The following is a 25408-nucleotide window of genomic DNA, read 5'->3' on the forward strand; positions in this document are numbered from 1 at the left end:
GATGCAAGTGGGGACAGCTGTCCTGGGGGAACACCAGGGAAGAGCTGATGCTGGGGGCATGGGCTGGCCGGTCATTCCATGTCCAGGGCCCAAGGCTGGGGCAGCCCCATGGTGGGGGCCCTGGCCCATCACTGCCTATCCCTTGCCCCCCTGCCCCGGCCGCTGCCGCCTCCCAGTGGCCTGGGTCACAGGCAGCACCTACCAGCACTGCTCCGCTGGGTGATTGTGGACCACGTGGATGATGCGGCCAGGTGGGTAGAGGGGAGTGCTGGCTGACAGGGCGATGGTCAGGTCGCTGGGATGAGTCCAGAGCCGTGTGCTGGCCAGGGTGGTCACCTCCACCTCCTCGGGCAGCTCTGACTTGGGGATGCATTTGGTGGCCCCCACAATGATTCGCCACTGTGGGGACAAGGGGAGAGGCGGGGTCAGGGCTGAGCAGCGCCGGCCAGCTGGGGAAGTGCTCAGAAGGAGGGTTTACAGGTGACGGGGGAGCTGGGAGGGGGCAGGGGAAGGGCAGCACCCACTGAAGAGGCAGAGGCTAGATTGCTTGGTGGCCATGATGGCCAAAAGGTGCCAGGGACAGCTGGCATGGGATGGCTGAATTTTGGGGCTGCAAGACCAGTCAACCCCTTGTGGAGCGACGGGAAACAGGCCCAGCGAAGGAAGGGGACTTGCTCTAAGCTGCAAGGCAGAGGCAGAACAGACCCTGAATCTCAGGCCAGCTGCACCCACTCGGCCAGGTCAGCGTCGGGTCCCCCACACTGCCTCCTGGGCCAGACGAGTGCCTGGGAGGGGCAGCTCCACATCCTGGAAGCAGGCTCCTCCTAAGGCTCTGCTGCCTGCCCACCCTAGCACCTGGGACCTGGCCCAGCGCCCTGCCTGCCAGAGGGTCCTGGGCACCAAGGCTGGGAAAGGTACCACCTGGGCTGAGAAGGTGAGTGGAGTGAGGGCCTGCCTGCCTGCCTTGGGGTGCCTGGCCACAGCCTGCCCACCTTTGGTTTAGCACATTGAATGCCAGCTTGCTACAGGAGAAGCCCCCAGTGTCCTGCCCTACATGGGCCTGAGTGGGGGTTAGGAAGGGCTGGCCCTCTCCTCTCAGCTGCAGGCAAAAGCAGAACCCACCGCCCCCAGGTCCTCTCTGCAGGTGAACTCCAGCCTCCCTGAGCCTGGGGGATCGCGGTGGGCTTTGGAGGAGGACTTCCGGTCACACGGGACCACTAAACCTCGGGACTGCTTTGGCCTGATTGTATAGGTGGCTCTGGGCCCAGGGGCTAGGACTCAGGAGTCCTCAGCTCCAGTCCTGACTATGTTACAACTGGCTGTGTGAGCAAAAGCGAGCCCCTTGCCCACTGTGGGGCTCAGTTTCCGCATCTGCACAAGGACAGGCAGGGGGCAGCTGGGGGCGGCGCGGAGATGCTGAGAGTCTATGAGCCTGAGGTCCCCAAGACGCCAATCACACCCCAGTCTGGCCTCCCGCAGCGGGGGCTTCCTGTGCTTTGTGCTGAGGGGGGGTGGCCAGGAGGAGGTCGGGGAGACTAGAGCCCTGGGTGCCCAGGCGGGAGAGAGGGGAGCGAGCTCACTTTGGGCTTGGTGCTTCGCTGCAGGACATCCAGGAGCTGTCTGCGGAAGCCTTCCAGCTGGGAGAGGCCGATTCTGGGGGAGGGAGCAAGACAGAACATCAGCCAGGGCTGGCCAGGGATGGGGGGGTTGGGGGTGAGGGGCAGCTGCAGCCCCAGGATCAAGGAGACCGGTCCATCAGGGTCACGGGGCGGGCGGAGGAGGGCCTGCAGCTCAGCAGGGCCCATCCAGGAAGCGGGGCCAGGAAGGGGGCGGAGCAGGCCGGGCCCACCTTGTCCTCTCACCCTGGACACGAGTGGCGGGGGTTCTGGGGTCCCTCGAGGAGGTGGGAATCTCAACGAGAAAGACGGGCCACCTGGGTAAGGGCCCGAGGGGAGGACAGCGCAGCCCAGGCCATGGAGAGAGGGAGCAACTTGCCTGGGAACAAGGTCTTTGCCCAGAACCACAGCGGTCACAAAGTCCTTGGAGTACTCCATGGCGTCCTCGCTGCAACGGAAGCCAAGGGGGCGCTAAGGCAGCGGAGGGGTGCGGTGTGTTCCCCGGGGTGGGGGGGGGGGTCTGCTCCAGCATTCCTGGAGCCAGTTTCTTGACTCGAGACCCTCTGGGGGGAGACTTCCCTGGTGGTCCAGTGGCTAGGGCTCCACGCTCCCAAGGCAGGGGGGCCTGGGTTCGATCCCTGGTCAGGTAACTAGATCCGACATGCGGCAACTAAAAGATCTCGCAGGCCGCAAGGAAGAGCAAAGACCTCCAGTGCCACAGCTAAGACCTGGCACAGCCAAATAAAGAAATTAAGAAAAAAGACCCCCGTGGGGAGTAGGGCTGGGGTCCCTGCCCCGCCTACCCTGTCAGCAAGGCTTTGCTGGGGCTGGATCCCAGGGTGGGCCTGGCATTTGACAGAGCGCCCGCTTCCATGCTGCAGGCCATCCCCAGGTTCCCTGATGACCAGATACCAGCCTGCCCAGTGTAGCCCCCAGCCCAAACCTGCACCCCCCACCGCCCACCCTTGGCCCCACCAGCCCCAGCCAAGCGCCCCCTGGACCGCTTACCTCAGCAGGCCCCCTGGGGGCGAGTAGGCAAAGCACTTGAGGGTTGGGTACTGGGGTCTCAGGAGGAAGGAGAGGATGGCGGCGGTGCCCGCGCCCAGGGAGTGGCCGACCACAATCAGGCCGTAGTGTTTGGTTCCGCGGCCCTGGGGACGGAGAGCAGCCCTGAGAGCCCTGCCCTGCTGCCTGCCAAGCTGACCCCAGGGAGGCAGAGGGCACTTCCCAGAGTGCTGGGATCACCTCTGTGCTGTGTTGGGCAGAGGAAGAGCCAAGCTAGACACCCATGGAGCAACTTCTTAGAGAGACTATTTAACAAACTCCTACTCATCCTTCAAAACCTTGCACAGAGGAGAAGCCTTCTCCTTGGAGAAGCCCTTCCTGATTTTCCAGGAGAGGCTAACTCCCTCCAAGACATTGCGTCTGTACATGGGATTGTTGCTGTCGTTCAGTCAGTTAAGCTGTGTCTGACTCTTTGCAACCCCATGGACTGTTGCCCACCAGGCTCCTCTGTCCATGGGGTTTCTTAGGCAAGAATACTGGAGTGGGTAGCCATTTCCTTCTCCAGGGGATTTTCCTGACCCAGGGATTGAACCTGGGTTCATTGGCAGGTGGATCCTTTACCGCTGAGCCACCAGGGAAGCCTGCACCCGGGACAGACCTTTGTATGAGTGATTATGCTCTATTATGGCCATGGGATTTCTTTGGAAGGAATGATACTAAAGCTGAAACTCCAGTACTTTGGCCACCTCATGCGAAGAGCTGACTCATTGGAAAAGACTCTGATGCTGGGAGGGATTGGGGGCAAGAGGAGGAGGGGACGACGGAGGATGAGATGGCTGGATGGCATCACTGACTCGATGGATGTGAGTCTCAGTGAACTCCAGGAGTTGGTGATGGACAGGGAGGCCTGGCGTGCTGCGATTCATGGGGTTGCAAAGAGTCGGACACGACTGAGCGACTGATCTGATCTGATGGCCATGTGGTCACCTGCTCCCATCCCCGGGCCCCAACAGCTGCACTGGGTCTCCTGAGCCCAGGGACAGCTTGGCTTTGGGAAGGACAATTAGGAGCCCCTCGGGAGCCGCCTGCCTGCACAGGGAAGGGTGGGCAGTGGGCTGGGCTCAGATCAACCCAACCACAGCAGTGCCCCTTCTATCTGCTCTGCAATCACATTCTGTGTTCTTGCTGCTCAGCATCTCAGAAGCCCAGGACCTGAGCCACATTTGTGCCTCGGGTGTCCGGCACCATAATGCGGATGGGGCCGACCAGAGGTGTCCAAGAGGAGCTGGTACCACAGAGGAAAGGGCCAGAGCGGGTGGGAGGGACTGAGCAGCGAGGAGAGGGCTGGGGGCCTGGGATGGAAGGAGAGTGTCCAAGTCCGGCTTGTGGGGGTGGGGTGGGGAGGGCGCCATCATTCACCCATTCTGTCCCCAGCCTGTCGCCTTGCGGGAGGGCTTGTGGCATGAAAAACCCCTCACCAGGTCTCGCCCGAAGGCCTGGGACAGGACCATCTCCTGCTCCAGCTTCTTCTTGATGTACTCGGCCGAGAGGACCATCCCCTGGGTGAGGAGGAACAGAGGTGGGTGTCACTATCATGGGGAGGCACGGGGACCCGTGAGGGACCAGTGAGACCAGTGATGGGAAGCTCAGCAACCCTGTCCCGCCTGCGTCCCCCTTGGTTCCTCAGGACAACCTGGCGGGGGGCTGGGGGTGCTGGTGGATACTTGGTCACATCATTTCCATTTCACAGATGAGAAAACTGAGGCTCAGAGGGATTGTGGGTCTAAGAGGAACCAGTGAGATCCCTTCTCTGTTGCCTCCTTGAGCTCTCTCTTGTGGGACAGGGTCTGGGCTGTGCAGGGCTGTGGGGGTCCTGGCAGGTGGGGGGCAGTGGACCTTCCAGACTGATCCACACACTCTGACCATCTTTCTCTTGGTGAGAGGAGCGACTCCAGAGGAGCCCCTGCCCCAACCACGGGCCAGACGTGCCTGCTTGCAGCAGAGAGGAGAAACCTGGGGGCCACTGGGGGCCCACAAGAGCGGCAGTGGGGGGTACCTTGTGTCCCAGCCAGGTGCCATGGTGGCCCTCCACGGGGAGGCGCTCGGCGTCACCGGTCAAGTCTGTCAGGGCGTCCTGGGGGGCAGGGAGGACGGTGAGGCGTGGGACTGAGAACAGGGAGAAGAAGGTGGGCGCCCCCCTGGGGCTGTGAGGGGGCCGGGGTTGGGCGGGGCCACTGGGTGGCGTACCTTGGGGGACAGGGTTCCCCGGATACTGATCACCACCTTCTTCTTGTCGTGGTCCACTGCCACGTAGAAGGGGGTTTCATAGACCTGGCAGAAGGGCAGCTTGTGAGCCTCAGTGGCCCCTGTGCTGGGGCTGGACGCGGGGAAGTGATGGGAGCAGGTCCCCTTCGGGGCCCGAGACTCTGGCTCCACTGGTCCCTGAGCCCCTGAGGCCTGGGGTCACAGTAGGTCCCTCCCAGCCCAGCACCAGCCTGCCCTGCCCTCCCAACTCCGCTGACTCAGGCGCCCTGAGTACCACGTCCTGCCTGCCTAGTCCCAGAGGCTGCCCTCTCCCCTCTCCAGTGCCTCTCCATGTCCCTCAATTCCTTCCCCCAAAGGCTGGAGCCAGGAAGCCCCAACAGCAGGTGCAGGGCTGGGATCCACGTCCTAGCTCCAGAGTGGGCACAGGCCAGGATGTGGGGAGAAGGAGGCGGCCCAGCTCTGGTTTGCCCACCTAGGGGAGCCATGCCAGCCAGGCCAAGGGCTCCTGCCACCGAGGGGGCCCCCGCCCCGCCTGCCCCCTGCAGCCTGTGCAGGACCCAGGCTGCGGGGAGTCTGCGCACCAGCCCGCCCGGACCCTCACCGCGTCATGGCAGGAGGTGTAGACGATGTCCACCGCGGTCATGTTCTCGTCCAGGAAGTGGCGGCGAATGGCGATGGCGTTGCAGCCACAGCAGTTGTCTTCCTCGATGGTGACTCCGGGGGCGAACCGGGGCCGGGCGGGGCACAAGCAGCACCTGGGCGGGTGGCAGAGGGCTCAGAGCCCGGGCCCCCGATGGAGCCGCGGTCTCCCCATCCTCTCAGGAACCTGTTCTTGCAGCCAGCCCCACGCCCTCTCTGAAAGCCTCCCTTGCAAAGCTCTCCAGCCCATTCCCCCGTCCTCGCCTTATTCGGCCTCTTGACAACACGTGACCCGGGGGTCTCTCCCGCCCCCTTTTACTCTCTCAATTCGGCGGGAGGCACCCACTCTCCTGGACGGCTTCTCCTCACCCGTGTCTTCTCACTGAGACTAGAGGTCAGCCCCAGACCTCCTCTTCTTTCTAATGACATGAGCTCCTGAGGCCTCACCCACTCTTGGGCTTTAAATACCACCTGAGTGCCAAAAAACCCCCAGAACTGCTCGCATTCAACCGCCTATGAAAACCCTCCTCCCAGATGTCCCCCAGGATTGCAGTCCCCTCAGCCCCAGATCCCAAGGGCCTAGCCCCCTGTGCTTCAACAGTCCCCCACACCCACCCCTGAGCGTTCAGCCCATGCTTAGAGCCAGCGGGTCCTCAACCCACCTTATATCCCATATCATCAGTCAGCACATCCATCAGCTGTGCCTTCAAATTCACATCCAGATGCCAAATGCTTTCGGTTTCTTGCCTCCCACCCCCCTGCCCCGCTCCAAGCCACCTTATCCCTGCCTCCCTGCCTCAGAGTGTCACAGGGGCTCCTGACTGGTCCTCCTCACTCATAGCCGCTCCTTATGTTCTCAGCCAGTGACCTTTTATGATAAAAGATGAGGCGGCATCCCTGGTGGCTCAGTGGTAAAGAATCTGCCTGCCAATGCAGGAGACATGGGTTCGATCCCTGGTCTGGGAAGATTCCACATGCGTTGGACCAACTAAGCCCATGAGCCGCAACTATTGAGCCTGTGCTCTAGAGCCCGGGAATTGCAACTCTGGAGCCCATGCTCTGCAACAAGAGAAGCCACTGCGGGGAGAAGCTGCATACGGCAAGGAAGAGTAGCCCCCACTCTTTACAGCTACAGAAAAGCCCGTGCAGCAACTAAAATCCAGCACAGCCAAAAATAAATAAATAAAATTATTTTTTTAAAAAGATATAAGATGAGCCACATCACTGCACTCGACACCTTCCAATGCTGCCCTTCCTGCCCAGTGTAAACACCAGAGTCCAAGCAAGCACCAAGGGCCCAGCTCCATCTGGATCCGTTCTCTGGCCTGTTGCCTCCCATTCCTCTTGGAGGCACTGGGGATACATTCCTGCCTCAGCATCTCTGCACTGCTGTTCCCTCTGCCTGGAACATTCTCCTCCTGGATACTATGTGGCCGGATCCCTCACTTCTTGAGGCCTCTGCGCAGTTTATACTGCTGTGAGATCTTCTTGGGGCTACCTCATATGACAGCTAGCTCCTGCCCGGTGTTCCCCAGTTTGACCACACAGTCAGCTCAATTTTCTCCAAAATACTCCTGTACTCCAAAGCTCTGCATTTCATGTCTGTGCTTCCCCAGCACCAAAAACACAGTTGTTGCTCAGTCGTTCAGTCATGTCTGACTCTTTTCGAGCCCATGAACTACAGCACACCAGGCTTCCCTGTCTTTCACAATCTCTCGGAGTTTGCTCAAACTCATGTCCATTGAGTCGATGATCCCATCCAACCATCTCATCCTCTGTTGCCCCTTTCTCCTCCTACCCTCCTCAGTCTTTCCCAGCATCAGAGTGTTTTTCAATGAGTCAGCTCTTCACACCAGGTAGCCAAAGTATCAGAGCTTCAGCTTCAGCAGCAGGCCTTCCAATGAATATACAGAGCTGATTTCCTTTAGGAGTGACTAGTTTGATCTCCTTGCAGTCCATGGGACTCTCAGGAGTCTTCTCCAACACCACAGTTGAAAAGCATCAGTTCTTTGGCACTCAGCCTTCTTTACGGTCAAACTCTCACATCCATACATGACCACCGGAAAAACCATAGTCAAAGCTATGGACCTTTGTCGGCAAAGTGATATCTCTGCTTTGTACTACTCTTCCTAGGTTTGTATAGCTTTTTTTCTAAGGAGCAAGTGCCTTTTAATTTCATGGCTGCAGTCACAGTCCGTAGTGATTTTGGAGCCAAAGAAAATAAAGTTTGTCACTATTTCCATTTTCCCCCCATCTATTTGCCATGAAGTGATGGAACCAGATGCCATGATCTTAGTTTTTTGAATGTTGAGTTTTAAGCCAGCTTTTCCACCCTCCTCTTTAACCTTCATCAATAGGCTCTTTAGTTCCTCTTTGCTTTCTGCCATAAGGGTGGTATCATTTGCATATCTGAGGTTACTGATATTTCTCCTGGCAATCTTGATTCCAGCTTGCACTTCATCCAGCCCGGCATTTTGCATGATGTACTCAGCATATAAGTTAAATAAACAAGGTGACAATATACAGCCTTGACATACTCCTTTCCCAATCTGGAACCAGTCCATTGTTCCATGTCTGGTTCTAACTGTTGCTTCTTGACCTGCATACAGGTTTCTTAGGAGGCAGGTAGGGTGGTTTGGTATTCCCATCTCTTGAAGAATTTTCCACAGTTTGTTGTGATCCATATAATCAAAGGCTTTAGTGTAGTCAATGAAGCAGAAGTAAATTTTGGGGGGGATTCTCTTGCTTTTTCTATGATCCATAAGATGTTGGCAATTTGATCTCTGGTTCCTCTGCCCTTTCCAAATCCAGCTTGTACATCTGGAATTTCTCAGTTTACACACTGTTGAAACCTAGTTTGAATGATTTTGAGCATTACCTTGGTAGCATGTGAAATAAATGCAATAGTGGGGTAGTTTGAACATTCTTTGGCATTGCCCACAACACAGTAGGCTCCCCAAAAATGAATGGGTGAGCTGCTGAGCAGGGCACCCAGTCTGGGTGCAGTTACTCCTTGCGCCACCAGAGGGAGCTAGCGCCCAACATATGGGGCTCAGGGACCCAGAAAGCATGTGACCCAAATCTGCCTGCTTTCCTGTTGCTGTTCAGTCGCTCAGTTGTGTCTGACTCTTTGCGACCCCATGGACTGCAGCATGCCAGGCTTCCCTGTCCTTCACCATCTCCTGGAACTTGCTCAAACTCATGTCCATCAAGTTGGTGATGCCATCCAACCATCTCATCCTCTGTCGTCCACTTCTCCTGCCTTCAATCTTGCCCAGCATCAAGGTCTTCTCTAATGAATTGGCTCTTTGTATCAGGTGGCCAAAGTATTGGAGCTTTAGCATCAGTCCTTCCACTGAATAGTCAGGGTTGATTTCCTTTAGGATTGACTGGTTTGATCTCCTTGCAGCCCAAGGGACTCTCCAGAGTCTTCTCCAACACCACAGTTCAAAAGCATCAATTCTTCAGCGCTCAGCCTTTTTTATGGTCCAACGCTCACATCCATACATGACTACTGGAAAAACCATAGCTTTGACTAGATGGAACTTTGTTGGCAAAGTAATGTCTCTACTTTTTAATATGCTGTCTAGGTTTGTTATAGCTTTTCTTCCAAGAAGCAAGTGTTTTTGATTTCATGGCTGCAGCCACCGTCTGCTTTCCTGATTTGATGGCTAAGATTTTACTAAGAATCCTAGATTTAGGTGATACGGAGAGGTCTGTCTTTTCTGCAGCAGCCCCTGAGGGACTAATGCAGACCTCCCAACGGAAAGAGGCTTCCATGGGAAAACCCAGGGTCAAGCCACGTCATGGAAGAGACTGGGCCTGGGGTGGGCAACCACCTCCATTTAGTCCGGGAGACCCCTCCCGTCTCCCCTGCCACTGCTGGTCCAAGCGGACACAGCTCTGGGTCTGTGGGCCAGGCTCTCATTTTCAGGCAGCTATCACCCCTCTCCAACCTCAGCCTGGCCCTCCAGCACTGAGCACGTGACTGCCACAGCATGGCCTGGGGAGACAGAGACCCTGGCTGGAATCCTTGCTCTGGTAGCCTTTTCTGACTGCGATGCCCTGGGGGGACAGGTGCCAAAAGCTACTTCACAAGGTTGGGGTGAGATCAGAGGCCCAAGATGCAGAAAGAGCCTTGCACACAGTACGCACCAGGGAGAGGGCAGCCCCAAGTCAGTGATCTGGGGGCCTGGGGAACCACGAGAGTGGCACGGCCAGCAGCCTGGGAGGGAAGGGCCCATGGCACCTTTGAGGCCAGCACTCCCGTCTAGAGGAGGCTGGGTGCTGAGGGGCTCAGAGGCCGTGGGAGCCCTGAGCAGTTGCTTGGCCTTTGTCAGGGCCTCTCCTGCCCACAGGAGACCAACCACCACACGTCCAGGGCAGGGCTGGGGCTGAATGGGGGTGTCCCCAGGGTTGGGGGAGGGCATAGGCAGGCCTGGCTTGCCATGCTCTGCATGGGATGGGAAAACCACTCCAGATGACAGGCCTCGGCCTGAGGTAGGTGGGCAGTCCTTCATCTAGCCCATGCTGGGAACCTGGGCTGCTGCGGACAGGCTGGGCTCGGAGAAGGGAGTCTGACCCTCTGGGCTATAGGCTGGGAGTTCAGGCCCACCTCTTCTCCACCTTCCAGCACCTGGCTCTTCTCAGCAGGGACCCAGCTGGGCCCTCCCGGGTCTGAGGTCTTTCTGCTGCCTCTTCTCGCAGCTCTGACAAGCTGATATGAATGCAGCCTTGCCCCTGTTGGCAGAGCTCCTCAGATGCCCAGACCGCCAGGGACACCGCCCCCCCGTCCCGGCTTCTGAAAGATCCTGCCGGCAGGAGAGGCCTGCCTGTGCAAATGACATCCCTGCCCTGCCAGTGAGTAATGGAGCAGGGCTGTGGGAGCCCAGGTCTCAGGATCCCTGGAGCCGGGCTCATTCCAAGGACCTCTCAGTGGCCGCAGGAGCTCCAAGGATGCCGTCTGTGGGCTGGCAGAGACAGGGAGAGGCGTGGGGTGCCCTGGTCGGCTCTATCAGTCACTGGGGGATGGTGACGACAACCCAGAGAGCCCCCCGGCTTTCTGGGGAAAGGACACTGAAGGAGGGGGTGGCTGCCATGGGCCCCGAGGGAAGGGGTGTGGTGGACAGAAGCTGCCCACCCAATATGCCAGCCTGTCTGAAACAGGGAACCCGGGCAACCATCCTCCTTCTGCCAGGCTTGGGCAGAAGGTGGAGATGCCAGAGAAGGGGAGGGGCCCTCACGGAGCTGAGCTCTCCTCTGGCCCACTTAGGAAGGCAGAGTCCACTCCAGCCGCCCCCCGCAGTTGGCCGAGGGCGGCACCCAGCTGAGGTCTTGCCAATTCCTTGTGAAGAGGATTGGAGCCGTTCACAAAGGGCCTTCTTGCTGCCTTTCCAGAGGCTTCTTTGGATTGGGCCTCTACCCAGAAAGGCCTTTCTTCCAGAAAGGCAGAGCATAGGAGGGGAGTTGGGGGAAGGGAGGGTATGGGTAGAGGGGAGTGGTCAAGAGGGGTGGGGAGGGAGATGGGGGGTAGGGGGAAGGAAGTGGCATGCCAGCCAGATGCTGGGTTCATTTCAGTCTCTCAGAACAGCTCCGGGAGGTATGTGTTATCATCCCCATTTCACAGATAAGCAAACTGAGGCTTGCAGAGGTGTGCTGACTTGCCTGACTCTGAAAGTGACAAAGTATGGGTTCAACCCACAAAGTGTGATTCCAAAACCCCAGCCAGGATAACGCAGAATCAGAAAGGTCCTGGCCCAGAGATGGTGCAGAGGAGCAGCAGCGTGGGCCGCAGGGGGCACGGTGGCAGGCCCCGCCCCACCATGGGCTGGCCCGGCATTGTGACCTCAGCCCTTCTGCACTCGCCACAGGCGGGATCCAGGAGAGGCCGGGGTACTCACGAGCAGGACCGGGCCAGCTGGCAGAGGCCACAGGCGGGTTTCCGCATCAGGTACATGGGCCAGCCATAGGCAGCCAGGGCGAAGAGCATGTAATAACAGACCTCCTTATAGCGGAGCATCTCGTGCTGGAAGAGAAGAGGCAGAGGAGGGTCACTTCCTGCCCTTCCTGCCTGTAGCCTCGGCGCCCACGGGCTCCCCTCCATGGAGGCGATGGAGGTGGGAGCTGCCCTCCCCACAGGCTGCAGACCACGGCCACCCCCACCCTGCATGGAGGAGGGAACGCGCCTCCAGATGATAATTCCATTTCCCTAATTATCTGCATGCAACCAGGGCACGAAACCTCCCGAGACCTGTCCTGTTGCTCCAATCTCAGAATTAATGATTTGGGGACAGAAAAACACTCAGAGCACTGGATCGATTTCCTTGCCGGTTTCCCAAGAAGGGAAGAGAGGGGGAGGTGAGCGCCACAATCACCCACCTTGGCCATCAGTCCCCGGGAAGGGCAATTGAACCCCGAGAGGCCTGGACCCTCCCCTCTGGAGCAGGATGCCCAGGCCAGGAGCAGCAGGGCTGGCCCTGGAGATGCAGACACGCTGGGGGCCAGACCAATCATCCCGGCCCTGCTCCGCACTAAGGGAGACCCTGGCTTGACTCAAGGGCGTCTGGGGCAGTTGGGACCGTTCTGAGAAAGGCGCCGGTTTGAAAGCCGGTGTCGGAGGCCGGTGGCTGCTGTTATCAGCCAGACTGCCCAGGGAGGCAGGCAGGAGGCACACGTGTCTCAAGGAAGCCGCTTCTCCCCAGTCCCGGGCGCCCCAGGCGCTGGGGGACTCCTGCACTAAGAGGGAATTAGTCACCTTGTAAAAGTTAAAGACGGTGATTAGTCATCTCGTGAAGTGAAATAAGCAGCACCTTAATCAGGGCCCAGAGGGGTGAAACCGTCCCGGGCCGCTCGGTCTGCTCTTCAGGAAGGCGCCGGAGGAGGAAATTAACCTCTGGCTCACGCCGGAGGGCGGGGCGCTAGCACCTGGGGGCTCGGAGGCTCCACCCCCGCCCCGCTCCTCCGCAGGGGAGAGCGAGCCGGGCGGGCATCCCCGAGGGAGGCAGGGACGGGCACCCGGGGGGCCTGCTATGGATGGGCTGTTTGGAGAAGGGATGCAAACGCCTGCCCGCTTTGCAGAGCGGGGTGGGGCCGGCGGGGGAAGGCGGTGGTGGCGCGATGGAGAACCGGCGTTTCCAGGGGAGTCAGATGTGAAGGCCGAATCTTTTCTAACGCTGTCCTGATGGGCACCAGTGTTCACTCATCCCCTCCCCACCAGGGCTCTGGGTGGAAGGCAGGCCCAGCACCGCTTCCGCTGCAGGAATAATCTCAGTGGGGTCAGGGACTCGCTCAAGGTCACAGCCCCCGGTGGGGAGCCGCACATTAAATCTGTTTGCTCCCAGCGCAGGGTCTGCTCTCTGGCTGCAGTTCCAGCCCTGGGTGAGGGTCTCCCCTAGCCTAGGACCAGCCCCTCCTTCACTGGGACACACAACGCCAGATTTTCTACTAAAGGCGCTTAAGAAGAGCTCCTGCTACTCAAAAAAAAAAACCCTTGGAAACCAAGTGCTATGTCTTGCTGCCTTTTATAACAATAACAACCGTGGCAAGAATAACAGCAGCTCAGCCCCTGGAAGTACTTGACAATCTCAGGAGGCCAGGGCCAAACATTCTGAGCTCAGTGGAGCAGATTCAAGGGGTTTGCCTGTAGAACCAGAGCAATATGGAGGTGGCAGGTCAGAGTGTGTTTGGGAGGAAGGGGGCTGCTTGGAGAACTGAGGCGGGACCCACAGCGGAGCAGGTGCAGCCAGCGCCTCAAGGGCCGCGGGCAGGTGGTCTGCTCGGGTAAGCCCAGCAGAAGGAGAGAGGGACCAGCGCGCGCTGGGGGTGGTCCTGACTCACCGAGTTCTTGAGGTCGAGGTACTTGGTGTTTCTGGTCACCGGCATGCCAGACAGGAAGGCCAGGATGTCGTTGTTGGCCTGGAAGACAGGTACGTGAGGGTGGCTGCCCGGGCCCAGCCGCACGGCTGAGAAAGGGGTCCAGGCCCCGGCTCTGTGCTCTGTCTGCCTCCCAAGGCCCTGAGAGCCCAAAGAGGTGTGTGGTTCCTAGCTCTTCCACGACCTGGCCCGCTTTCCAAATCCAAGGTCTCCTCATATTTCCAGTTGTTACCCTTCCACCCAAACCATCCATGCCGGGCAAGGGAGCCGGCCCAGGCCAGGAGAAAACATAATTTATATGAGATGTGCAGAGACCCCAGCTAGGACTGGCGAGTTGCAGGGGGGCGGGTGATGAGGCAAGCGCGGATGCCCAAGCACAGAGCTGGGTGGGTCATGGGGCCCCTGTGATTAGATGGTAGATGGGTGGAGACAGCCTCTGGGCCCTGCAGAGGGAAGCAGCTCGAGCAGGGGCCCTGGGCGGCTTGCTGAGGGTGAGCTGGGGAAGGGAGGGGAGCGTGGAACCTGGGGGCGGCAGGGACGGCCTCGGTGGAGGGCAGTGTGGGGACGTGACCTGCGCGTGGGCTCACCTCGTCCAGCACGGCATTGCGCTTAGCCCGCTGCCGCTGCCGGAGCAGCACCAGGCCGGCGATGATGTCCGACGGCACAATGTCCAGGTCTCGGAAAAACTCGGCAAAGAGGTAGGCGATTTCTGAGTAGGCGTCCTACATGGTCCAGGGAGGCGGCGGGGGGCGGTGGCAGGGAGCAGGGGAGAGGACAGAGGCCGGGCATGAATGTCCGGGGATGGGCGTCCACAGGGACCCTTCTCTGGCCCCGCTCCCCCACCCCCCCTCCTGTCCTTGGCACTCCTTTGGCACTCAGGCACTGGCCTGACACCCCCGAGCCATTTCCTGCTCCAGGACTAGGAACCAAGGCCTGCAGGCCCGGCCTGTTTCTCCTTCCGCCCTTCTCTCCAGCAGAGGAGCCAAAACTGAGCTCCTGGCTGCTTTTCTCCCATGCTGTTTCTTCCCACCTCCCTCAGCTGTGACCCTGAATGGCCCCGCCAAGGGCCCTTTGGAGCCCAGGGTCTCAGGCCCCCTCCCCTTCCTGCCCACATCTGGAGGTGCAGGGACCCCCACCATGTGCCTGGAGAAGGGGTGTGTGATGCAGGGTGCCTGGCCCCCAGCTGCCCTGCAAGCTCTGTCCTCAGGACACCCGTGCTTGGGGCCGGGGGTTGGGAGGAGGTCGTGCAGACAGAGGCAACCCTGCTAGCCCTGTGCAGAGTCCTCTCTGCCTCCCGACAAGTGGGACCCTGGAACCTCTTCCCTAACCTGTCAAGAGAGGCTGTGGTGGGAACAGATTCATGGCAACCGGCTTTCTCCTGCTGGGTTTCGCCCCTGAGTGTCTGGCACTTGTGAGAGAAGAAAAATCAAGGGCTGCAAACTCAAGAGCCTAATGCAAGGGCCGAATCTAGAAATACTGAACTCGACACAAACGCCCCCGATTTTTAAATCCTGGCATCCAGTGCAAATGTTTGAGCAACATAGCGTGAGCCGATCAAAACTCTGGGCGGGACCTGACCTGACCTGACCTGATCACCATCAGTATCTGGTGGGACCCAGCTTCTGGGGAACCCCCTGCCTTTTCCCCAGGGTCCAACACCAGCCCCCAATCTGCCTGCCAGGAGGGGTGGATGTGCCCTCGATGAGACCCCCCAGAGAGCCCCGTGGGGGTGCTTCCCACCCACCAGGGAACCTCCGGGGGTGGGAGGGGCTTTCTTACACTTGATTACTCACTCTATGGCTCAGCAGGGGCTGCGGGTGGGTAGGAGCCACTGGAGGCTTTTCCGGTGGCTTCCATGGAGGGCACTGGCTGTCTGGCTCAGGCAGGAGTGGTCTCCTGACCTCACTGGCTCTGCCACTACCTAGCTGTGGGACGCTGAGCAAGTCACTCCACCTCTCTGGGCCTCAGTTGCCTGATCTGCAAAATGAGGGGTGGGGCTAGATGATCCCTAAGGACCCTGCCAGCATTGGAGGGGGCGGGGCTCCACGGAGGGCTCCCCAGGGCCCTGCCTCCCCTCCCCCACCCGGGGGCCACCCACTGCTGACCCACCTTCCTTCTGCAGCGCCCTAGTGGGTGCAGAGGGCTGACAGTGCACGGCCAGGGCCGCACTGACCGCATGGCAGCTGATCTTACAGAAGGACTTGCAGCTGGTTGTGGTTTAGTCTGTTTGGCGACCCCATGGACTGTACCCCACCAGGCTCCCCTGTCCATGGGATTCTCCAGGCAAGAATACTGGAGTGGGTTGCCATACCCTCCTCAGGGGATCTTCCCAACCCAGGGATCGAACCCATGTCCCCTGCATTGGCAGGCAGATTCTTTACTGCTGAGCCACCAGGGAAGCCCTTGCAGCTGGTGAGATGCTGCTGGCTTTTCTTTGTCTTCAGGTCGCCCTGATACTTGAGTACCTCTTCTCCTAGACTCATCTCTAAGTTCCAAGGGGGTTAATAAAAGGTCTTCCCATTTTTCTGTCCCCTGACAAAGGAAGGGAAGGGCTGTTTCACATGCAGGAGGGAGTCGGGCGGTGAATGACAACAGGTCCTCTGAGGAGCAGGCTGTCACCTCCTGTCCTGCTCAAAGCCCGGCCCCGCCCCACCCGGCAGAGCCAAGGACCCGAGCCCCAGGGCGGCAACTTCCCAGTACTTACTGACTGGGAGTCCTTCGTCCGAGTGCAGCAGAGGAACACTTTGAGCCGGCGTGACCAGCTGGTGGCCTGACCCTCTTCTAAGCGGTGCCTGCAGTGGGGGAGAGTTGGTATGTGTGAGGTCAGAGGGCTGGACCAGAAGAGCTGGGCCCAGACATTACAGAAACAGGGCAGCCTGTTCTCAGGGCCCCGGCAAAGGGCTCCCCGGCAGGAGGGTCTGGGGGGACAACAGGCCTGGGCCGGGTCAAAGCCACGGGGCCAGCAAGCTGTCAGCCTGCAGGGCTCTCCCTGAGGGGCTCCTGCTGGCCAAGGCCGGGGCCTGTGCTTCCAGCTTCTGACACAGGAACACCAGCACACCCGGGGGCTTCGGAGCTGGGAGCCCGAACTGGGGGCCACCCGGAAGCCCACGCCAAAGGCTCCAACCAAGGGCCCTGGGAGATGGCGGCAGGGTGCTGGGCCTCCCTGCCGATTTATTCCACGTTGGGAGCAGACCTGCTGGCCAGACCTGTTCCCCTCTCAGAAAGAATTTCTCTCATCTCTGTACTTGGGGAAGCTTAAGGGGCTGAATGAGGTTCAGCATGCTGCAGCGCCTTAGATCCATTATATTACAGGGGAGAGGGCCCTGCCCTTCATCTGCATGGCTGGCTCCTCTCCATTCCCCGACCTCCACCCCCGGCCCCAGTGGGTATGGCTGCTCTGATGGGGAGGCAGGACACCCAGGAGTCTGCACTCAAAGCAAGAGTGATTAATTGGCCAGTTATCCACAGAGACCCTTCCAACGCTGAGTGTCCAGAGGTCGGTGTGTGTTTTGAGCATAAAGATCACAGATCCAACATTAAAAATGTACATTTCCAGACTGAGCAAGAGGGGCTGGCTGGCTTTCGTGACATGCGCCCTGCCCGCCAGCCCTTTCAGAGCCTGGTGCTGGGTGGTCAGGAGGGGCAGGCTCTGAATGACCCTGGATGCCTGCAAGGCACTTAGCATCCATCAGCAGTGACAGGCCAGGCGGTCGCTGCCTCCGCCTCCTCTCTGCAGCTAACAGCCGCTTCCTGCTCCCAATCCTGGTGCCATGGCGCTACGGGCCACAAGGACAGGGGAAGCCACAGGGCCATCAGGGCGACAGGAGGGGGTTAGGAAACAGGGCAAGGGACTTGCTGTTTCTGGAACCTGTCAGCTCTAAGGGACTTGGGCAGCCTCATATCCTAAGCCAACGTCCCCCCTCTACTGGGGGCTGGATGAAGGGACAGCATGTCGGCTAAGCTGAGTACCCAGAGCATCGCGTTCTTTAACTCCTTCTAACCAAACTGGCTGTCAAACATTCAAAGACAATTTCCTCCCTTCCCTCTGGCAGATTAAGTCCTGTATACTCTACTGCAGTACACTTTATGCCCACCAGGGGGCAGATGGAGCCAATGACATGTTTGGCCTAATACATCTGTTGGGCTACAGAGACCAAGATACCGGGAGGGACACTCTGTCTGGACCGAAAGTTCATGGACCCGGCACACCTCTGCCCTGGGGCTCACTAAAGTGAAAGGAAGGCAGACACTCCAGCAGAGATCCAAGGTCAGGCTCCCAAGGAGCAGTGGTGAGAAGAACCCATCCCAAACCCTACCAGATTTCGCTGGAAGGAGAAAGGGCCCAGGACTTGAGCAGCTCCCTAACTCCCAGAAACTAAAATAACCCACCGGTGTGGATCAGCGCGGCTTGTGCACAAAGCCAAACCTGGAAGCAGATGAAGGGTCAGCAGGCTTGAAAAACGTCCTTGTTAAGAAAAACTTTCTGTTGGTCTAAGAGCAGAGCGAGGGGGCCAGGGGGAAGAGCCGGAGAGGTGGTCACAGTAACCCAGCCATGGACTGGGCTGCCCTCTCCAGCCCATCCAAGAGCTGGAGAATCCGCAACAGGTGGGGGTCTAGGAGCTTGAGGCCTTTTACAACCCGCACAGGGCCCAGAACTGCTAGAAGACTTACTAATTCAGATGACAGCTACCACCAACCACCTCCACCTTAAAGGCATTGGCTGCCCTGGGCCCCAAAGGCAATTATCCAGAGTAGGGGAGGGGAATTTCCCTGCCCCCCTCCTAGGGCCCCAGGAGCCCAGAAACCAGGTCAGGTGGGGGCACGTGCTCGGAATGAGCAAAATGGGACAGGCGGTGGTGGCCAGCTGCGCCACCGGGAGGAACAACGGGCTCTGGGGCCTTGGCTCCCAAACCTGGCATTTGGGGCTGGGAGGTGGCCAGTCCAGGCGTGGGTGTGGCTCTGGTTGCAGGGCCCAGCTGACGTGGAGGGCCCAGGGGGGCTGGACGGAGGGGCGTGGGAGGGTGGGGTGGGGGCCCAGGCAGCCCGCTCCCCTGGGTGAGGGCTCCCACCCCTGCTGCCCTGGGCTGGGGGTGGAGTGGCAGCTCCACTCTCCCACCAACCTGACCCAGGGCACGTGGCCTGCCCTCCCTGGGACTCGGACCGCTCATCTGTAGAATGGGTCTCACAGCCACATCAGAGTTGGCCAAAGGATGAAAAGGACTGCTGGTGGAAGTGCAGGGCCTAACCCCGGACAGAAGCTCAATGAGCAGGAGCCACTGGGGCCTACCCTGAGAGCCCTTCTGCTCTTTTTCTTTCAATAAACAGGAACTCTGTGACCGTCCTGGACGCCCTGCCTCATTTTCTCTGCCTCCCTCCTTCTCCAAAACACTGCAAAACATTCCCCCCGGCAAGAAGCCTGCCTTGGTTAACCTCCTGCAGCCCCCTTAATCCTAGAGGCAGCCTCGCCTAGTGGTTAAGAGCCAGGGCTCTAAGGCCAGACTGACTGAGCTTGACCCAGCTCCACTGTTGGCCAGCTGCGCTACCTCAGGCAAGTCACATAACCTCTCTGTGCCCCCGTTTCCTCCTCTGTATTATGGGGATGACACCAACATCGACCTCAGGGAGTTACTATACGTTAATACGTGCACTTCTGGGCTCACTTGTCCAAGTGCTTCCTATTATTACTCTCGTGTTTTTAGTCCTGAGGATGATCCGAGCACGAAGCTCCCGTGAGCGCCAGTGTTCATCACTCTGATAAACATCCCGGCAGCTGCACGAGGCAGGAATGATCGCGTTCCCACTTTACAGACCAGGAAGCCTTGGGCCAGCACCTGGGGCTCACGCAGGTGGAGATGCAGTGAGGGAGGCCCGGGGCCGGCCTCTGCCTGCCCGGGGTCAGCGAGTCCCACCCCCGCCTGGCCACTGACCGCAGGTTGTAGGTCCGCAGGTTGCGCTGCCGCCTCTTGGTGGCCCTCAGCTTGACGAAGGTGCGGCCCGTGGGGTCGAAGACGCAGAGGACCGTGATGCACACGCTCAGGATGACCACCCAGTTGCAGACGACCATCCCTGTGGAGGAGCGGTGGGAAACCAAGGGGCATGGCACTGGGGACACCTCTCTGACTCTGAAGAAAGGGGCGCTGGGGCCTCCCTACCTCAAAATGCTTCTGGGGCCCTACAGTCAGACTCCAAAGGCCCCAGCTCCAGCCTCCAGCTACATGGCCATCCCTTGGCTGAGCTGTGACCACCCCCTCCCCCCCCCGCCAGGCCCATCCTTGGCACATTGCAGACGGCTATGTGGGTTTCCAGAGCCCTGGTCAGCTCTGTGCCTGCTGCTGTGTACCCCCAGACCAGGGCCCCCCAAGGCGGGGACAGTGGACCTCAGGATGAAGGCTACAGCCTCGCCCAGCCAATCCATCAGCCAAGCTCACAGAAACTGTTTCCTCCTCAAGGTATCTAGCTTACTACCCTTTAACCTGGCCCCTGACCCCCGATCTCAGGGTTAGAGTTAGGGCTGGCCGTGTCCCCTCCACCTTAGGGTTGTATGAGTGCTCAGTCACTCAGTCACGTCTGACTCTTTGAGACCCCATGGACTATAGCCAGGCTCCTCTGTCCATGGGATTTCCCAGGCAAAAATAATGGAGTGGGTTGCCATTTCCTTCTCCAAGAGATCCTCCTGACCCAGGGATTGAACCCTTGTCTTCTGCAGTGGCAGGTGGATTCTTTTACCACTGAGCCATCGGGGAAGCCCCCAACCCAGGGTTAAGGATGCTGTGTCCCCTCCACCCTGGGACTGCCCTCTCTAACCTGGCCTGGCCCCGCCACCCCAGGCCCGACCGACATACCGAGCGTGACGTTCTTGGCAGTGAGGTCGTTGCAGGAGGTGTAGTACTGGGTGAGCCAGACGATGCCCACGATGGCATAGATGAACTCGATCACCAGGATGGCTGCAAGCAGAGCAGGGTCCCGGCTGAAGGACGGGGAGGCCCTGGAACCTGGGCCCGGCTCCTCAGCAGCAAACCACCCACCACCCCCCTCAGGCCTTGAGATGCAGAGGCCCAGGGAGTGTGGCCCGTCCTATCCCCTGCTCTGGTTTGCGTGCCCTCAGGCCCTGACACCTCTTTGAGAAGGTGACTGCAAAGGCAGATGATGAAGAGGCATTTCCCTGCTCTTTCAGGAATTAGAAGTGTATCTGTGACCTTTGGAATCAGATGTGGGGCTTCCCTGGTGGCTCAATGGTAAAGAATCCGCCTGCAATGCAGGAGACCTAGGTTTGATCCCTGGGTTGGGAAGATCTCCTGAAGGAGGAAATGGCAACCCACTCCAGTATTCTTGCCTGGAGAATCCCATGGACAGAGGAGCCTGACAGACTACATTCCAGGGGGTTGCAAAGAGTCGGACACGACTAAGCGACTAATACTGTATCTTAGGCAAGTTACCTAATCTCTGAGCCTCCATTTCCTCCACTGTAAAATGAGAGTGATGAGGTCCATGGTTCAGGGCTGTGGGAACTGGGGGACAGGGTGTTCATTTCATGGAAATGGCTGTTCCCGGGGAGGCGGCCTCTAGCACTTGAGGCAAAAAGAGGAAAGGGGCGAACCAGCTGCCCAAGGCACCCTGTCCAGGGCTGAGCCCAGGGCTGACATGGGGTTGGGTGTGGGGAGCAGGGAGGAGAACAGATGCCACCCCCCACCCACCCCGGGGACAGCACTGGAAGCCCCAGCTTCACAGGCAGCCCCATGTGGCAGCCAAGAGTCCAGGCTTTGGAGTCTGACAACCTGAGTTCAAATCTCTGACACTTGCATATTTGTTAGCTGTGTGACCTTAAGGGAGCTAATTAACCTCCCTGGTTCCCAGATTCTTCATCTGCAAAATGAGACCAACAAAGGGCTCCTCCCTGAGTTAACACAGGAAGAAGGCTAAGCTGAGGCCACAGGAGCACAAGAGTGTCCAGCAAGAGTGACCAGGGTAGGCAGCTGAACCCGAGTCCAGGAGGAGGAGACAGGTGGGTCCTCAGGGAGCTGGTCCAGGCTCCTGAGGGGCCTCCCCAGGATGGGGAGGAGGGGCTGTTTGGGGAAGGATCACAAAGCAGCTGAAGAGACACACCCAGCCTAGACAGAACAGGGGTTGGCAAGCTTTTTCCGTAAAGGGCCAGAGAATAAATATTTTAGACTTTGTGGGTCATACTCTCCATCACAACGATTCAGCTCTGCCATGGTTGTGCAGAAGCAGCCAGAGGCGGTAAGTACTAAATGAGTGAGTGTGGCTGGGTTCCAATAAAACTTTATTTTAAAAAAAACAGACAGTGGGCAGGATTTGGCCCTCAGGCTGCAGTCTGCCCACCCCTGGTCCACAAGTGGGGGCAGGGAGTCTGCCTGTTCGCTGCTGGCTGAATGAATGTTGGACACAGGAGGGGGGTTGGGGGGGAGAGCCGGAGTAGCCCCCCGCCCACGGTGGGTGGCCCTTACCCAGGCGCACGTAGAGCACGTACTGCATGGATTCGCGGGGCTCTGTGTAGAGGATGCCGCCACGCATGCTCAGCCAGATGATGGCCATCTCGGCGATCATGCAGCTCAGCAAAATGCCCAGGTAGCCGCGGCCGTGGTCCACCAGGTTCAGGGAGCAGGCCTCGTCCGGGTTGTAGACCAGGCCGAAGAGCACCACGGACAGGATCACAAACCTGGGGGAATGCGCACAGGAGAGGGCTAGGTGGCCCCACCCAGCCTGGACTCCAGGGTGGAGGGCTTCACTGATCTGGGCAGGGGACCACCGTCCACCAGGCAGCGGGGCCGTCTGAGGATACAGGCACCCAGGGACAAGGCAGTGGGAGCAGGGAGCCCAAAGCTAGGTCAGCTCCTAGAGTGGCCAGGCAGGGTCTCTGGGCTCCGCGCAGGTATTGCCCTAAAGGGGGTGGATGTTTCAGCACTGACTCCTGGGACAGGGTCAGGACAGTGGGTCAGAAGGCCTCCCCCAGGCCTAGGACGCACCACCCCCCACCACCCTGCCGGCCTGTGCATGGCCCCAAGACTCACCAGGTGGTATGCAGCAGGAAGAGGAAGATGGCTGGCAGGACGAGGTCATCGCTGCCCACAGACCAGCGCCGCCGGAACACCACGATCCCGGGCATGGCTGGCAGCTCTGCGGAGGCTCAGCGGGCCTGACGCTCACCTCCTGAAACAGAGCAGAGGACCCCCAGGCTGCCCGGGCTGCGGCCGCATCCAGGGCCACCATGGTTCTTGCCAGGCAGGCCCAGCAACAGGGACATCCTCCCAGTCCAACATCCCCAGAGCTTCAGTCCCATCCCTGGGCAGGACCCACCTCCCACCATATCCATCCCCCTGGCGCCAGTATCAAAAACTGCAGTAGCCAGACACTGGCTTCAGTCTAACCCCCGAGGACTTGCCTGTCCCCAAGTGTGGCACAGACCCCTTGAGATTGGTTCAGCCTGGGGTTGCCCTAACAGGAACTGCTTAGCTCCACTAAAGACCTGGGCTTATTCCTACCCTCCTCCATGGGATCAGGGGACCCCCCACCCACATATCCAGTGCCTGCAGTCCTTGGCATGGGGTTGGGATTTCCCAGCCCAAGCCTGAGCCTGTCTCCCGGCATGAGCTAAGCCAGGGAGGTGGAAGGCTGAAGGCGCTGGGGAAGGTGGGGGGTGAGCACACGCGTGGGGCTGGCACACACGGAGGATGGGAGCACCCAGCACATAGTAGGTGCTCAGTAAATATCTGTTGGATGAGGTCTTCCGTTTTGTGCTTTGCTGGAATGCTGGGAGGACACTCTATGACCTGATTTTGTACCCATCAGACAGAATCCCCAACCACAGCGACGCCCCTTGGTAGGGAAGGACCTGGTTGAGACGGGGCAGGGTGGGGGAGAGGTGTCAGGAATGTGGCTGGGGTGCCCAGCATCTCTGCTAGAAGGGCAGTGGGCAAGCCCTGGGGGTATCTCATCCTCCTGGCAGCCGCCTTCCACCCTCCACGCTCCCCCTGAGCCATGCAGTCTCTACTGCCCGGATCCCAACTCTCTGAAGTAGCTGAATTCAAATTAGCCGCAGGGAAGCTTGGGGAGAAGGGACCAGGAGTCCGCCCCCCCCCCCCCAAGAGCCCCAGGAACCAGGGCAGTGGCTCGGGCCACTGGATCCCCACAGGGGGCCAGTGGGTAGACACCAGGGAGGGGCTCAGGGTAGCCCCGCACTCAACTCAACAGAGAAACCCCAGCAACTGGAGGCTGGGCGCTGGTGGGCTGCTGCCCCCAGGCTGGCAGAGGCTTACATGGCACCTGGTCCCTGGTGGGCGGCAAGTCCTCCTCTCCCCGGTGAAGGCTCCAGGGAAGAAGAGCGTCCGTGGAGACCAGCATCACTCGGCAAGTGGCCAAGTCTCCCTGGCCGGTGGGCACGGCTCTCAGGGTGGGCCGGGGGGTGTGGGGCCAGGTGGCCGGCCCAGCACATCCGGCCCGGCCAGTCTCCGTCGCCCTCTCCCGGGTGCAGCCGCTTCATCCGGCCGCTGCCAGGCTGCTCCCAGCGAGGTGGCGGCCCGGCGGGCGGGAGGGCGTGCTAGCCTGCCGGGGTCGTGCCTACTCCTCCCCCCACCCTCAGGAAGTGACATCATCCCACTCTCTCCAAGGAGGAGTCGGAGCGCGGATTCTGGGAAGCGGGAGAAGGATGGAGAACCCGGAGCTGCGTGGCGGGGCGTCCGGGGGCGGGGGTCTGGGACCGCAGGAGGCCGGGGCTTCCAGTCGCCTGTCGGTGACGAGGGGCTGACCGCCACCGGCTTCGGTTGGAAGGGCCGGACGGGCCGGGTGGGAGGGGCAAGGACGCTGTCGGCAGCAGCGGGCTGGGGAGGACCGAGCTGCCAACAGCTGGGATGGCAGCCGCCAGCCCCTCCCCGACGCCAGGTGGCCCCTGGAGGGTGAGGAGCCGCGTGGGGCTGGGCTTGGTGGGTCCCTCACACACGTGGAACCACTGCGAGGTCCCAGCAGGTGCAGCAGCTGCTCTCAGCAGGCCAGACCCCGGCAGAGGAAGGGGAGGGCTGTCCCAGAGAGGCTGGCGGGCACCAGCTGCCCTGCCAGGAGCCCAGGACATCTCGCTTTCAGGGGTACACCCAGTGAACCCTTCCCAACCGCCTCCTCTCCCAGCCCTTCACCTCTTAGAGTCTAGAATGGCTAAAACTCCTTCAACTCACACGTTATCACCTAATAACCTCACACGCGGCCCCACCTTCCTGGCTCTCAGGTAGAAGGGGGCGGGGCGGGGAGCCTGGCACCCCTGCAGAGGGGGCTGAAGATCTGTCAAGACCCCTGTAGTGATACGACCAGTGGCAGCCTCTGCCCCCGAGCTTGACGAGGAGGGGGGCATCCAGCTGACGGCCATGGTCAGTGCCAGTCCCACCTAGGTCACATGGCAGGGCGGCTGCGGGCTGACCGCGCTGGGGTGCCCGGTAACAGGTCTGGGGGCCACACCCCGCAACCTCCCGGGCCAGCTCGCCACTGCAGAATCCCAGGTCCAGCACTGCCTGGCTCCCAACCCCGGCTCCATCACCCACTCACGGTATGACTTACTAGTTGTGCCTCAGTTTCCCCATCTGTAAAATGTTGATGGTCCCCACCTGCTAAGGACCTGCGGACCATACAAGAGGCCTTGGCAGCGCTGAATGAAGCCAGCGGCGGTCTTAGCCAGAGAGCGTGTGAACCGGGTGGACGAGCTGTGCCTCCCCTGCCCAGGCTAGCGGATTCTCCAGCTGGTCACCACCAGGTCATGGTGGGGGTGTGTTGATGACAGGGCCTGTGCTGCTGCTGGGGGGGTGGTGGTAAGGATGGGCCCCACTACTCCATGCGGATTCATAAATCTCAGGACTGCTATTTTTAAGGGCCTGAAAGACGCCCTTTCTCTCGAGACCCCAGCCCTTCACAATGGGGGCCTGTTCCCCTGCTGGGGATGTGATTTCATCTGGAGGAAATGTCTCAGGATGGGGGAGGGCAGAGGCTACTTCCTGGTCTGAGGAGGCCGCAAA

General features: G+C 59.8%; 1 protein-coding gene across 1 annotated transcript in view; it reads right to left on the minus strand.

The window, feature by feature from the left end:
* DAGLA (diacylglycerol lipase alpha) overlaps nucleotides 1–25408 on the minus strand; it is a 31779-nt gene extending 6371 nt beyond the window's left edge. Inside the window, exons 1-17 of the mRNA XM_055581100.1 lie at nucleotides 24957–25408; nucleotides 22427–22565; nucleotides 21863–22074; nucleotides 20240–20341; nucleotides 19325–19463; nucleotides 16102–16189; nucleotides 13985–14119; nucleotides 13362–13439; nucleotides 11426–11550; nucleotides 5488–5641; nucleotides 4869–4952; nucleotides 4678–4755; nucleotides 4100–4180; nucleotides 2625–2767; nucleotides 1996–2064; nucleotides 1581–1653; nucleotides 203–399 (exon numbers count right to left, since the gene is read on the minus strand). Coding sequence (XP_055437075.1) covers nucleotides 203–399; nucleotides 1581–1653; nucleotides 1996–2064; nucleotides 2625–2767; nucleotides 4100–4180; nucleotides 4678–4755; nucleotides 4869–4952; nucleotides 5488–5641; nucleotides 11426–11550; nucleotides 13362–13439; nucleotides 13985–14119; nucleotides 16102–16189; nucleotides 19325–19463; nucleotides 20240–20341; nucleotides 21863–22074; nucleotides 22427–22521 — 1853 coding nt within the window. The 5' untranslated portion in view covers nucleotides 22522–22565; nucleotides 24957–25408. The remainder of the gene's footprint in view (nucleotides 1–202; nucleotides 400–1580; nucleotides 1654–1995; nucleotides 2065–2624; nucleotides 2768–4099; nucleotides 4181–4677; nucleotides 4756–4868; nucleotides 4953–5487; nucleotides 5642–11425; nucleotides 11551–13361; nucleotides 13440–13984; nucleotides 14120–16101; nucleotides 16190–19324; nucleotides 19464–20239; nucleotides 20342–21862; nucleotides 22075–22426; nucleotides 22566–24956) is intronic.

The sequence above is a fragment of the Bubalus kerabau genome, chromosome 5 (assembly GCF_029407905.1).
Source record: "Bubalus kerabau isolate K-KA32 ecotype Philippines breed swamp buffalo chromosome 5, PCC_UOA_SB_1v2, whole genome shotgun sequence".
Classification (NCBI taxonomy): Eukaryota; Metazoa; Chordata; class Mammalia; order Artiodactyla; family Bovidae; genus Bubalus; species Bubalus kerabau.